Source organism: Carcharodon carcharias, chromosome 2, assembly GCF_017639515.1.
Source record: "Carcharodon carcharias isolate sCarCar2 chromosome 2, sCarCar2.pri, whole genome shotgun sequence".
Classification (NCBI taxonomy): domain Eukaryota; kingdom Metazoa; phylum Chordata; class Chondrichthyes; order Lamniformes; family Lamnidae; genus Carcharodon; species Carcharodon carcharias.
In genome coordinates, this window is record NC_054468.1 from 25,499,705 (window position 1) to 25,514,175 (window position 14,471).

General features: G+C 42.2%; 1 protein-coding gene across 1 annotated transcript in view; it reads left to right on the top strand.

Moving 5' to 3' along the window:
• The first annotated feature begins 2,144 nt into the window (after positions 1 to 2,144).
• Positions 2,145 to 14,471, top strand: part of pcolce2b (procollagen C-endopeptidase enhancer 2b) — a 41,253-nt gene continuing 28,926 nt past the window's right edge. The window contains exons 1-2 of the mRNA XM_041210277.1: positions 2,145 to 2,381; positions 3,611 to 3,716. Of these exons, the coding sequence (XP_041066211.1) occupies positions 2,305 to 2,381; positions 3,611 to 3,716 (183 nt within the window). The 5' untranslated portion in view covers positions 2,145 to 2,304. The remainder of the gene's footprint in view (positions 2,382 to 3,610; positions 3,717 to 14,471) is intronic.

Sequence of the window (14,471 nt, forward strand, 5' to 3'; positions counted from 1 at the left end):
CCTCATAGACTAGGACAAGGTGTTCCATCACGTATATCACCAAAAGCTAATAGAAATGTTACTGAAATGTGACATTGACAGTTAAGATGTGAGATTTATCCAGAGCCTATATTGGGACCAAATATCGAGCATCAGATTAGAAGATGGACAATCAGATATGTTTCAAGTAAAGAGTACAACAAGGCTCTGCACAGTCGGCAAAATGATTCAATCTGTACACAGATCAAATTCTTAGAGAACTAGATGCACCTCCAAGGATAGAAATTGGAGGCAAGAACATAACAAACTTGCAGCACGTTGATGACACACTGCAAATTGTAGAAGAGACTCTACAAAATATCATCGATCAAGTAAAATCTAGAAGTTTGGAATATGAATTGAGTATGAACACAAAAAGACAAAAACAATGGTATGTAGAAGGAATACATTAGAAGAAGCTAGAGTGAGGAGTGAAGTGGATGGTGTCACACTGGAACCAGTAGATAAGTTTACCTATTCAGGACAAATTATAACAGAAGACGCCAGATGGGATGCTGAAGTCAGAGGAAGGATAGAGATAACCAGAAACAATTTTGTGACGATGAAGGATGTGTTAACAAGAAGAAAACTCAAGCTTGCAACAAGGAAAAAACCCATAAGATGCTACATTCAATCCACTTTCCCGTCTGCCTCAGAAACCTGGACAATGAGTAAAGATGCGTGAAGAAGATAAAGGCCTTCGAAATGCGGATGCCAAGACAAAATTCCAAATAGAGATCATAAGATCAATGAAGGGGTGCTTGAAATACCAATAGTGAAAAGAACTCTCAAAAGTGACATCCAGAAAAGCAAATGTCAGTATTTCAACTCTTTGTTCAGAGCTAAAAAGCTGCAGAGACCTCTTCTAGAGGGCAAAGTGAAGGGCAGCAGAAAGAGGGATCGACCTGGGCTTGGTTGGATGACGGACACCACAGAGCCATTGCAGACGAGCTATGGTGGAGGTGTAAGACAGCGTAAGACAAATGAGCATGATGTGCTATGACAGCAGATCTGCTGGTTGGAGTAGTTACAAGCAACAGCAGCAGAAACGTATTTTTCATGTCCACACATGCACTCAAAATAAAACATGGACACATTCAATTTTGAAAAATAGAACTTTATATCTTGAGCCTTATGATTTGGAAACACTAATTGTATTATTTTCTAAAAAAAAACCCATAAGGAGACAGTGGCTTGCCTCAGCACCATCTACCAAACATACATACATATGAACATACACACAATTGAACATACGGATTAGGAGCAGGAGTAGCCATCAAGGCCCCTTGAGCCAACTCTGCCATGCAATAAGATCATTGCTGATCTGAATTCTCCACATTCCCACCTGCCCCCTATAACGTTTCACTCCCTTACTGATCAAGACTCTACCTCTGCCCTAAGAATATTCAAAGACTCTGCATCCACCGCCTTCTGAGAAAGTTCCAAAGACTTGCGACCCTCTTGTGAGGTAAAATTCCTCCTAATTTCTGTCTTAAATGGGCGACCCCTTATTTTTAAACAGTGGCCCCTAGTTCTGGAATCTCCTTTATAAAAGCAAAGGAAACTTAAATACTAACAATATTTTTACTACTATCCACTTCAGTCGCTGCAGTACCCAGCGGTGCCGTTAATAGTACAGAGATTCTCAATGAATCTTTCGCCAGGTCTGATCTAAACCCCCGTCGGAATTTAAGCCCTTGCTCCGCCCCTAATGCCGCCCCTCTTCAGTCTGGGTCTTGGCCAAAACAACCTTAAGTCTGCAGACGAATGTCTCCAAAGGCTAGTGGAAAAACACAGCACATGGCGATTTGGTATAAAAGTCACTGATTTGGTCATTTCCCCTCACCATTCAATGAACACTCTCTCCCCATTTCCATTGTGAATCAGAACAGAGGGGTACCTTTTCTCTCTCGATAACAAATTTCAATTTGGAACTTAACCCTTTTTTTAAAAAATCAAGTGTTTTCCAATGGCTTAAGGCTGCGCCATTATACTTGTTTTTATTTTTTTTTTAAATATATATTTTATTTGGACGATAAAGATATTTTCAGAGCAAGAGGGCAAAGGCAAAGGCAGCTGTCCCGGGGAAGCTGGTCTGCTTCCTCCACCTCCCCCACCCCCCCCCCCACCCTGAGAAGAACAAACGCGATATTCATGTCCAGGCAGGCAGCCTTCAGGGAGCCACAGAGGAGGCTGCGGGCACCATCCACATCTTGAGCAACCAGCCCAGACCCTGCCTCGGCTCCAGACCCTCATCGCTAATCTACCTGACCCACAGCGATCACCATGAAATCCATCGCTTACCCTTACCTTGGGCTTTTATGCGCGACTCTGATCTCATGCCAGCTACCTCCAGGAAAAAGGTAAACGAAACAAAGAGCTGACAAAAGTTTTTAAACTTTCACCACCCGCCCCCCCCCCCCCCTCAAGTTAAGTACTTGGTTGGGACGCCTGTCTCTGTCTGTGCTGAAGGCTCCGCGCAGTGGGGAGACGCGCCAGTATATAGGTTTATACCAGACAAAAAGTTTGATTTTGCCGAATAGAATGACTAAATGCTTCACATGGTCGATATCTCTCTGTCAACCTGGCTTTCAGAGGCCGTTGTAGGGTTGCGGTCGTGTTGATCCTTGAAACAGTAGCTACTATTCAAAATTCTTAAAGGCTGTTTAAAGGAGCGACTTAATGCAGTGGCACCAGGTTAACACATGCCCCACAGTAAACTCTCAATACCTCAACTTCAATGTCCTCCTGGGACTTTGATTAGGCTGGCATCATAGCCTGTTGTTGGGTAAAGGCAGGCGAGCACAAGAAAACGAGATATTAGAAATCCTACATGAGAAGTCAAGAAAGTTGAAAGAAAGTAATTAATTGTGAGAGCCTAACGAGTTGAGTACTGGAGGGAGGGTTAAAGCTGAAAAATGTTTAACTTGGTGACTTATTCTAAACGGTGCATAAAATAATCATCCATATTCAGACAGGAATCCTGTATGTGCTGTATTATTGCAAATATAACATGCTAGGAAAAGATTCCCTGGTCATCAACTGCAAATTACTTTTAGATAAACCTGGTGTAACTATGTCACAATCATGGACAACCCTCATTGTGTCTGAAGGGTGTGGAGCACACTGATAGCTAACATCCATGTTAGTGATATAAATACAGACAAAGGAAACAAATGAATATCTCGTGCAAATTTGAATCATAATATCAATGTGCATTACAAAAAGTAGTAATAGATCATAGTTGGTTTTAAGACACATCCTAAATTTCAGATAATAGTTATTAAACAGGTCTAATGGATTATGATATTAGCAAAACTCCCACAATTAGATTAGTAACTTGTAATATCAGCAAGGAAATTGAGCTGGACCATGACACTGTCTCATATCCTTGAACACATAACGATTTGTGTCAAATTCTTTTCAGATGAGTTAACACCTTTGTTAAAATAGCAAATAGAGGAATTTGATAGGATTGTGCCGGTATTAGGTGATATAACTATCAGGCTTATGTTCTGTGGAACACAGCATTGACAAAGCAGGAGATTCAATTGTTTATAAGTTTGATGTATTTTCTTGTTGCCATTTCCAGGAACTTTAAATGTGGAGGAATTCGAAGTGGAGAGTCAGGTTTTATTGGAAGTGAGGGATTCCCTAGACTCTACCCCCCCAACAGCAAGTGCACGTGGAAAATCACGGTATGAATTGAGAGACTGTTACAAATACAAGAATACATTTTAATTATAAAATATATTTTAAATTACTTAAAAAGGAATATATTTGACAGAACAGTGTAACAGAATGTAGCTAAACCAAAATTAATTAAGAAATCATTATAAAATTACAGCAAGTAAAACATATCTAATAATTCATTTAGCAATGGCTCCATCTGTTGACATGATTGAAGGAACTGTGTTATTTGGTTGAAGAGTTTTCCAGGTTCAATGTCTGGAATAAAGGCACCAACAATACAGAATCATAGGGAGTATAGAAAAGGACGAAGCCATTTGGCCTCATGCCTGTGCCAGCCTAGCTCTTCAACTGGAACTATTTACCATAATCCCAATGCCCTGCGCTTTCGTGTACCTTTATAGATTTCCTATTCAAATGTCCTTTTAAATAATGTTGTGGTCTGTGCCTCAATCACCACTTCTATGTGTGAAAAAAAATCTTCTTCCGGTTCTCCCTTTTGTTCTTCTGGTGATCATCTGGATTTTACATCCCTTGTTACTCATTCATCAACCAGGAGAAAACGTCTCTCTTCATTTATCCTCTCAAAATATTCCATGATTTTCAAAACCTTTTCAGACCCCCTTTTAAACTTCTCTGTTCCAATGAAAAAGATTACTCTAGGAATGAATTTGTATGGAACGTTTGCTACAGGTGTCATCTAATTTGATTAATTTTGCTCATATACGTAGTATTCTTAGACAGGAGTTTGCGACAATCTAATTCTTTTCCCACCATCTCCCATCTTTGGGTAAGCTCACTTGTGTAGGCCAGATCTGGGTTCACTCAGTCCTTAAATGTAGGTAGGTGACAGTGAAACCTAGTTACCTACTCCTTTCTCTGTATGGACAGCAGCCCAGAAAGAAAGAGCTCCTGAAAATGTTTCAGCTAGAACAACTATTTTAGGCTGTTATAACAGGAAAAGTGCTGACTTGTCAGTAAAGGGACCCATGAGCCATCCTCCCACACATGCTGCTGACAGTAGCTGCACAGTGAGCCTCAAAATGCATGCATTGCATTTACTTTCTTTTATTTCTTTTCCCCTCCCCTCTACATTTTTAAACCATTTAATTTTCTCCCCTTCTATAGGTTCTTCCACATCATGTACCATTCCAAGCCAAAAGAGTGGGCAGGAGGCCTGTTTCCTCTTCTCTGCCAAAGCTGATTTTGATCAGCTAGGAGGTATGCAAAAGTGGCCTGGGGTGAATTTCCCACTAACTTTCTCTCCCTCAGTGAACAAGAATCAGGCATTGACTCAGCATCTCCCTGACAGCAGAACTGAAGCTGAAAAATTACCCGCTCCCACAGTTGTAATCCTTAGTAGGCACTTTTACGTTGGGAGATTTGTCATTGACCGCAGGCATGTGTCCTCTCACGATCGATAAACAGCCTGTCTTCCAGTCCTGAGGAAAGGTCCTAGACCTGAAAAATTAATGACCAGCTTCTGTCTCTCCACTGGTGCTGCCTAGCCTGCTGAGTATTTCCGGCTTTTTTTTGTTTTTGTTGTTCTTTTCAGATTCCATGCCAACTTCTCACGAGTTCAAAGAGCAGAGGTCAGAGGCTCAGAAAACAAATATTTATGTCTCTTATGGCCCTTTCAATCAGGACCTGTGGTACAAAAGACACAGGAAAAATGGAACAGTGCTCTGAAATCATGCTTGAGTGACACTCTCCCAGAGGCTCAGTAGCATTGTAAAAATGCTTAGATGTACATTTAATACCCTAATAGTGCTTTTCACAACATAAAGATTGAGTGTACTTAATATTGAACATACTCTTTGTGGTTCTGGCTCATATTAAACTAGAAAATGCTGGAAAGACAGAGTGGAAAGACAATCAGCTGAAAGCTAAGAGTTAAAGCTTTTAAGGGTTTGGGGGTGATATTTCACCAGGTGGATTAAAACAGGCTTGTCCAACCTTTTCGATTGGGGAGGCCACATTTCCATTTTTTTCTCACTCTTGGGGCCAATGAGTAAATTTTGGAAAGATAAGGTTTGGCACAACATTAAACTTAATTTCAAAAATGTTGTGGTATTAAGAAAAGAAACAACTTGCTGAGCAAAAATAAAACAATGTCAAAGCAATAAATTGTTAGATTAAAAAATAGTAATTAATACAAAATGACCAAAGCATGAGAAGGTCAAAGTGTGCGTGCTAGGCTCACTCCCAGTCTCGGGATGCTCACTCACTCACACTCACTCACTGCATGTGTGGGTGTGAGTATGTGTTGGGGTGTGGTGGTGAAAGTGAGTGAGAAACCTGAGACTCACTCTCTCACTCCCACACATACTCTCTCTCTCTCACACACACACACACACACACATACACTGTCTCACTCCCACACATACTCACTTCTACAGCCACACACACATACACGGGCATACACAATCTCTACCTCCTACACAGACACACTAAATCGCTCACTCACTCTCTTACTCCCACACATCTAAGCACTCAATCACTATCTTACACACACACACACACGCACACATGCGCGCGCGCACAAACACACGCGTGTGCATGCCCACTCCCACACACACACACTTTGTCTCATTCCCACACACACAAGCACTCACTCACTCTCTCACTCCCCCCCGACACACACACACATTCACCCTCTCACTTCCACACACACATATACTCGCTCTCATTCCCACACACACAAGCACTCACTCACTCGCTCACTCCCCCCCAACACACACACACACATTTACACACCCTCTCACTCCCAACAGACACAAGCACTCACTCACTCTCTCATTCTCATACTCACTCTCTTACTTCCAAACAAACACACACACTCTCACACACATACAAACACACATGCACTCACTTTCTCACACACACACACACGCACACACACATATACACGCGCACGCACATTCTCTCCCTCCTACACACACACACACACACACACACACACACAAACATGCTCACTCACTCTCTCACTCCCACACATCCAAGCACTCAATCTCTATCTGACTCTTTCTCTCTCACACACACACACACACACACACACAATCAATCTTTCACACACATACACGCTGGGTTCTTCCCCATCTTCCGCCTCCACCTCCGACATCAGGCTCCATAGCGTCTCACTCCCAGGTCTCGCAGCCCGTCTCTCCTTACCGGAGCCATGTAGCCAGTTTCTCCATCCCGGAGCGCCAGCAGCCAGCATCTCCTTACTGGGTCTTCAGCAGCCAGTCTCTCCAGCCTCTCTCTGCACCTATGGCTCTCCTTCTTTCTCTTCCCATCCCCGAACCCCCGATTGAAAGAAAACCTTTCTCCCCAGCAAACTGACCGCAGCTGGTGTTCCCTGCTCCTCCAATCACAGACTGTTTCTCTCCCGCATTTGCTGCTGATACCCTCACTGTGATTGGAAGAGCAGCTCCTTGCTGAATCCTCCACTCCAACTTACCTGTTTGGCTGGCATTTTGGAAAATGGCTCCGCGGTCCGCATAGAGGGGCTTTGGGCACCGAATCAGGCCCGCGGGCCACGGGTTGGACAAACCTGGGTTAATATATTAAGTTAATAATCTAGGATCACAACTAATGCGGTAACCCATCTTTCACCTTCTGATGGTAACTGGTCTGCTGTGTATTTCCAGAACTTTCCATGTTTAAGTTAGACTTTCGCATTCACAGGCTTTCCTTTTTATTAGTATTTGGTGGGTACTACTTTTTGCAGTTTGGATACTTTTCAGACAGCATCCAAGACCAGCCTGCACACCAATGCACAGAATGTCGGCTGATAATGTGTCACTACAGCAAAGAGGCAAGATTTAAAATACCAGCGTGCCACGGGGACAGGGAAACAAATTACAGCTATGGAGAACTGTGGGCTTAAACATACACCCTGGTACTTAGTGACAGAATGTTGATACTCCAGTGCAATTTTTCATTCCCTATTCATCATTACATGTTAAATGTGGTATTTTCTTTTCCATCAAGGAAGTCAGCAAACAGACTTGCTGCTCTCCAATTTATTTTTCTCTAACTATGACTCATGCTGAGGTCTAGTTCCAAGGACACCCACACTCCTCTGATTCCCTGCCCATGCAATATTTCTTCAATAACTCATTGATGATCTTTACAGAACTTCAGTAATCTAAGCTTAAAAAAAACTTTCCCAAAATCTTCTCCTCTCGTTCTGCGATTAGGTCATTAGCACTTGTTGTTTACAACAAAATGACAAAACAAAATAATGTCATAATTTAATATTTATTCATTTATTCTTAACAGATTGAGGTGATTGGAGAAGCTGGGATAAGTTACAACAACAACTTATATTTACACAGCACTTTAACACAATGAAAGCTCCCAAGAAGCTTCATGGGAGCATTATAAAACAAAATATGACACCGGGGACACACAAGAAGATATTAGGTCAGATGCCCAAAAGCTTAGTCAAAGAGTTAGGTTTTAAGGAGTGACTTTAAGGAGGAGAGGTAGCGAGGCAGAGAGATGTAGAGAGGCAGTTCCAAAGCTTAGTGCATTGCCAACTGAAGACACAGCTACCAATGGTGGAAGGATTAAAATTGGGGTTGCTTCAATATCTCAGAAGGTTGTGGGGCTGCAGGACATTACAGAGATAGGGAGGGGTGAGGCCACAGGGGCATGTAAAAACAAGGATGAGAATTTCAAAATCAAGGTGTTGCTTAAATGGGTAATTTTTGAATAGGCAATTGTCAGCTGGCTGCTTATGAACACCATGCAAAGCAAAGTCAGCTTCATTTACTGAATGTGGGAGTACTGATAATGGACCTGACATTTGGATCTTACTGGAGTGAAGCAATACTGCTGCTAACAAGAGGTAATAGGTAATTTAAAGTTATGGCCACGTAAAGTTAAGTGGTTGTATACAACAATAAAAATGTTACTAGCAGCTACAAAATCTGCTAATATTTATAATGTATATTTCAGCCTTTGGGATGTGTCTGGTTAATAAAAGAGCTGGAAGAACCTAGTGGTGATCAGAACAAATGAGGCAGGAAATTGAATCTACTGCCAAGTGATTCACATGGTGTATAACTTCACCCAATGTCAGATAGAAGTGGATGTGATACAAAATGGATATAAACCTGGTATAAACATACTCCTGCCTAATTTTCAGCCTAGTTATGTCCTGTTTATGCCTATTAACTGCATGTAACTGAGATAAATCAACCCCACTGGCTTGTGTGAGTTACTAAGCTCAGTAATGTGAGAGAGTTCAACTAATATACAGTACCCGGCTGAAGAGATTGCTGAATACTACCATTGAATCTACTGAGCTTTATTCAGTTTCCTCATAGTGTCAGACCCTATAATTCTTCCTCTATCATCAATACGATCATTCTTTTACCCTCCATAAACATCCACTCTTTAATCAGAAATGAGAAACTCCTTACATGTTCCCCTGATGGTTCAGAAAGTTTATGCAATGAGTGATTCAGCTCTGCAGACTAAGAAAGTCTGAGGTTCAATCCATAGTCTGTGCTGAGATGGTGATGGTGAGACTGCTGTAGTTAGAATTAGTTGCTTTATGTTAAAAAGGGGAAAATCAAATACTTTTCCCATTCTGGATCAAGAACTGTGTGTTCATTGACATTGGGAGAGGACAGGATTCGGCTTGGATGGGGTACCTCACGTAGTAAAATAGCTTACAAACATTCATCCTGGAAGCTCACACATGGATGCTAAAGCTAAAAAAAAACCTGCATTTATAAAGCATCATTCATGACCTCAAGATGTCCTAAAGCACTTTATAGCCAACTAAAAGTGTAGTCGCTGTTATAATGTAGCTACCAAAAGGTACAACAGAAGTACTATTTAGTAGAATGGTACTTCTGTCTTTACTATCGCTGAAAAAAGACATATGTCAAAGCTTTTCATCTTGCACTCATCAGGACATTTGCAAGAATACCAAAGGTAAAGGGAACAACAAATTATACTTCATGAGAAGAGAGTGCTGATTGATTGGCTAGTGCACTCTGATGGTCTATTCACCAATGTACCGCTCAAGGAAGAATAGACATTTGCACTGCAGCATTTTTATCATGGCGATCTAGACCCGCCACCATTGTGTGAGTCGGTATTCATTGAACTTATGAACTCAGCAACTAGTGCAATTGAGTTCAGTGTTAATAACACCATCTGTGCCCAAATGGATGTTGCCATGGGATCCCATCTAGGCCCAAATCTCACAAACATCTTTGTTGAGTTCCATGAGAAATATATCTTCAATGGAATGACACCTAACCTCCTATCCCTTGCATATTTCTGATAGGTAGATGATACATTTATGATATTTGAATCCACAGCTGCACGTAAGAATTTCCTTACACGCCCTAACGGACTCCATCCTGAGCTCAAAGTTACCTTTGAAATGGAGCAGTCAAATGAGCTTCCTTTCCTTGACGTACTGGTTGAGAAATCTGCCAATGGGTTCTCTATTACTGTCGACTGCAAGCTTATCTTCGCTGGTCAATATACACATTAAGATTCCTACAGTTCTGCATGCCAAAAGATTTACCTTATTGGTAACCTCGTAAATAGAGCCCAAGCCATTTGCTCACCATGCAAGTTTGATGCTGAAATAGGGCACATCAAAGGCATCCTGCAGGTTAATGGCTACCCTGATCAGATCATTGCTCGCTCTATATTGCGCAAACTCATGAATGGGCCTAAGGCCGCCACATTCAGCCCTGAAAATTGTCCAGTCTACTTCGGATTACCCTGGTAGGGCAAGGTATCTCAAAAGGTTGAGCAACAGGTGAAGTTAGCTGTTTCATTCTGTTACTATGCAGCAGCAACACGAGTGTTATTTGCCACTAACAGGATGCTGCCGTCAAGCTAAAAAGATGTTCTGCCTATCACGCAAATGAGTAATAATATATGAATTTCAATGCCAGTGTGATGCTCGGTATGTAAGCTGTACATCGCAAAGATTGGTAGATCATATCAAACAGCATGTCCCAGCCGCTGTTTGCAATGGGTAAGGTACAGACCATACCCAACCAGCCCATGCTTGCAAAACTCAAAACACAGCATCCGAGATTAGATGTGATTCTGCAATCGGACATTTGCTAAACAATCCTGATGTGCTGAGAATTATGCTGACAACCAATTTAAGATTATCAGTCGGGCTCCCAGTGTGGCTCACTTACGCATACTAGAAGCACATTTACTAATACACAGTGCCCTGTTCGTTGCAGACAGAAAGAACATGTACACACATTGTGCCTGTTTCAACTGAACAAAATAGGTGATAGCCATTCTCTGGAGCCATGCCTTGACCAGTCAGAGTCAACCTGCCAAGTTTGAATTTAAACACAGCTTGACAGTTAACTGTCATTTAACAGTTAATTGATGTATTCTCCAAGGCAAGGCATCTATCAATCAGAGTCCACTTGCCGACCTATCAGCACTCTCGCCTCATGAAGTATAAATTGTTGTTCACATTACATTTGGTATTCTTGTGAATGTCCTGATGAATGCAAGACAAAAAGCTTTGATATGTGTCTTTTTTCAGCGATACTCAGGTTCTGTACTACCAAATGACTTTTGTCTTTATTGCTTGAGGTACTCTTCTATATAGGTCAGATTGGGTCACTAGCTAACTGTAGAAATCGTTCTATTATTTTGCTAAGTACAGCTAGTTAGTCATATATTTCTGTATGGATGTTGGCCTTCATAAAGCTTCCCAATTATCATACAATACTAATTCCAACGTTACAATAAAAACTTCTCTCTCTGCTTTATTTTAGTTCATTAGTAGGATGTGTATTGCTGGCAAGTCCAGCATTTATTGCTCATATCTAATTGCCCTTGTGAAGGCTGTGGCGAGCCACTTTCTTGAATTACTGCAGTCAAATGATGCAAATACACCCACAGCACTGTTAGGGAAGGATTTCCAGGATTTTGACCCAGTGACAGTCAAGGAGCGGCAAGATAGCTCTAATTCAGGGTGGTGTGTGACTTGGTGGGGAATTTGCAGGTGGTGGTATTCCTATGTGGCTGCTGCCCTTGTTCTTCAAAATGGTAGAGATTGTGGATTTGGAAGTTGCTATTGGAGGAATCTTATCGAGTTGCTGTAGTGCATTCTGTCTCTGGTACACAGTGTTGCCACAGTGCATGCTGGTAGAGGGATTGAATGTTTAAGGTGGTGGATGGAGTGCTGATCAAATGGGCTGCTTTATCCTGGATGGTGTCAAGCTTTGATTGTTGCTGGAGCTGCACCCATCCAGGCAAGTGGAGAGTATTACATCACACTCATGTCTTGTGAATGGAAAATGGTGGACATGCTTTGGGGAGTCAGGAGATGAATTTCTCACCATAGAATTTCCAGGCTACCTGCCCTTGTAGCCACAGTATTTAGTTGACTGGTTCAGTTCAGTTTCTGGTCAATGATGATCCCCCAATACCCCGTCCTCCAAGAATACTGATAGTGGGGGATTCAACGATGGGAATACCATTGATTGTCATGGGGAGATGGTTAGATTTTCTCTTGTTGGAGATGGTCATTGCCTGGTACTTAGGTGGCAAGTAACATTCAGGCCACATGTCACTCCAAGCCTGGATGTACTTCAGTCCTTGCATGAACTGCTTCAGTATCTGAGGAATTGCAGATGGTACCGAACATTGTGCAGTAATCAGCAAACATTCCCACTTAGGGAAGGTTATTCATGAAGCAACTGAAGATGGTTAGGTCAAAAACACTACCCTAATGAACTTGTGCAGCACTTCCCTGGGACTGACCTTATTGGCCTTCAACAACCACAACTTTGTGCTAGGCATAGCTCCAAACCCAAGTGGTGGGTTTTCCCTCTGATTCCCATCAAGTTAATTTTGTGGTCAAATGCTATCATGATGTCAAACATAATCACTTTCACCTCACCTCTGGAATTCAGCTCATTTGTCCATGTTTGGGCCAAAGCTGTAATGAGATCTAAAGCCATGTGGCTTTGGCAGAACACATACTCAGCATTAGTGAGTAAGTTATTGGTAAGTACAGCTTGACAGCACTGTCAATGATGCCTTCCTTTACTTTGCTGATGATTAAGAATAGAATGATGGGGCAGTAATTGGCCAGTTTGGATTTGACCTGCTTTTTGTGGACAGGCCATAGCCAGACAATTTTCCTCATTGTTGGCTGGATGCCAGTTCTGTAGCTGTTAGAACAACTTGGCTCAGGTTGCTGCTTCCAGAGCGTGTAAACACTCACAGTATAAACAAAAGACTCAGTAGTAAATTAAAGTTAACGACATTCTGCTTTAACTATGGATCTACAAGGCAGAACCTAGGGTCCGATTTTAACCCTGTGTAAATGAATGGGTTTTGAATGAATTATAAGAGCCATAGATTGTTAGGTTTAAAAGGATTCTGAGTTGCTTCATTAGAGCAGAGAAAGTTGACAGGATAACATTGAAGATAATCATAATTATGAAGGATTCTGAGAAGGTAAATAGGGAAAAACTATTTCCACACATAGGCGAGTCAATAACTAGAGGGCAAAACTTAAGATCAGCATCACAAACAAAGTGGTTATGAAATTTTGTTTACATTGGGTTGTTGGGCTATGAAAGGCCCAAGACACAACAGAATCACACAGTGCAGAAGAGGGTCTTCGGCCCATCGAGTCTGCACCGACATGTGAGAAACACCTGACCTACCTACCTAATCCCATTTACGAGCACTTGGCCTTGAACGTTATGATGTGCCAAGTGCTCGTCCGGGTACTTTTTAAAGGATGTGAGGCAACCCACCTCCACCGCCCTTCCAGGCAGTGCATTCCAGACTGTCACCACCCTCTGGGTAAAAAAGTTTTTCCTCACATCCCCCCTAAACCTCCTGTCCCTCACCTTGAACTTATGTCCCCTTGTGACTGACCCTTCAACTAAGGGGAACAGCTGCTCCCTATCCATAGATAAAAACAAAAAACTGCGGATGCTGGAAATCCAAAACAAAAACAGAATTACCTGGAAAAACTCAGCAGCTCTGGCAGCATCGGTGGAGAAGAAAAGACTTGATGTTTCGAGTCTTCATGACCCTTCAACAGAACTGAGTGAATATTAGGAGAGGGGTGAAATATAAGCTGGTTTAAGGTGCAGTGGGGGGGGTGGTGGAGAGAGAAGTGGGGGGGGGTGTGTGGTTGTAGGGACAAGCAAGCAGTGATAGGAGCAGATAATCAAAAGATGTCACAAAGGAACAAAGAGGTGTTGAAGGTAGTGATATTATCTAAACAAATGTGCTAATTAAGCATGGATGGCAGGGCACTCAAGATACAGCTCTAGTGGGGGTGGGGTGGAAAGACTAGCAGGGCATAAAAGATTTAAAAATAATGGAAATAGGTGGGAAAAGAAAAATCTATATAAAGTATTGGAAAAAACAAAAGGAAGTGGGGAAGAAACAGAAAGGGGGTGGGGATGGAGGAGGGAGTCCAAGACCTAAAGTTGTTGAATTCAATATTCAGTCCGGAAGGCTGTAAAGTGCCTAGTCGGAAGATGAGGTGCTGTTGCTCCTGTTTGCGTTGAGCTTCACTGGAACAATGCAGCAAGCCAAGGACAGACATGTGGGCAAGAGAGCAGGGTGGAGTGTTAAAATGGCAAGCAACAGGGAGGTTTGGGTCTTTCTTGCGACAGATCGCAGGTGTTCTGCAAAGCGGTCGCCCAGTTTACGTTTGGTCTCTCCAATGTAGAGAAGACCGCATTGGGAGCAACAAGTGCAGTAGACTAAGTTGG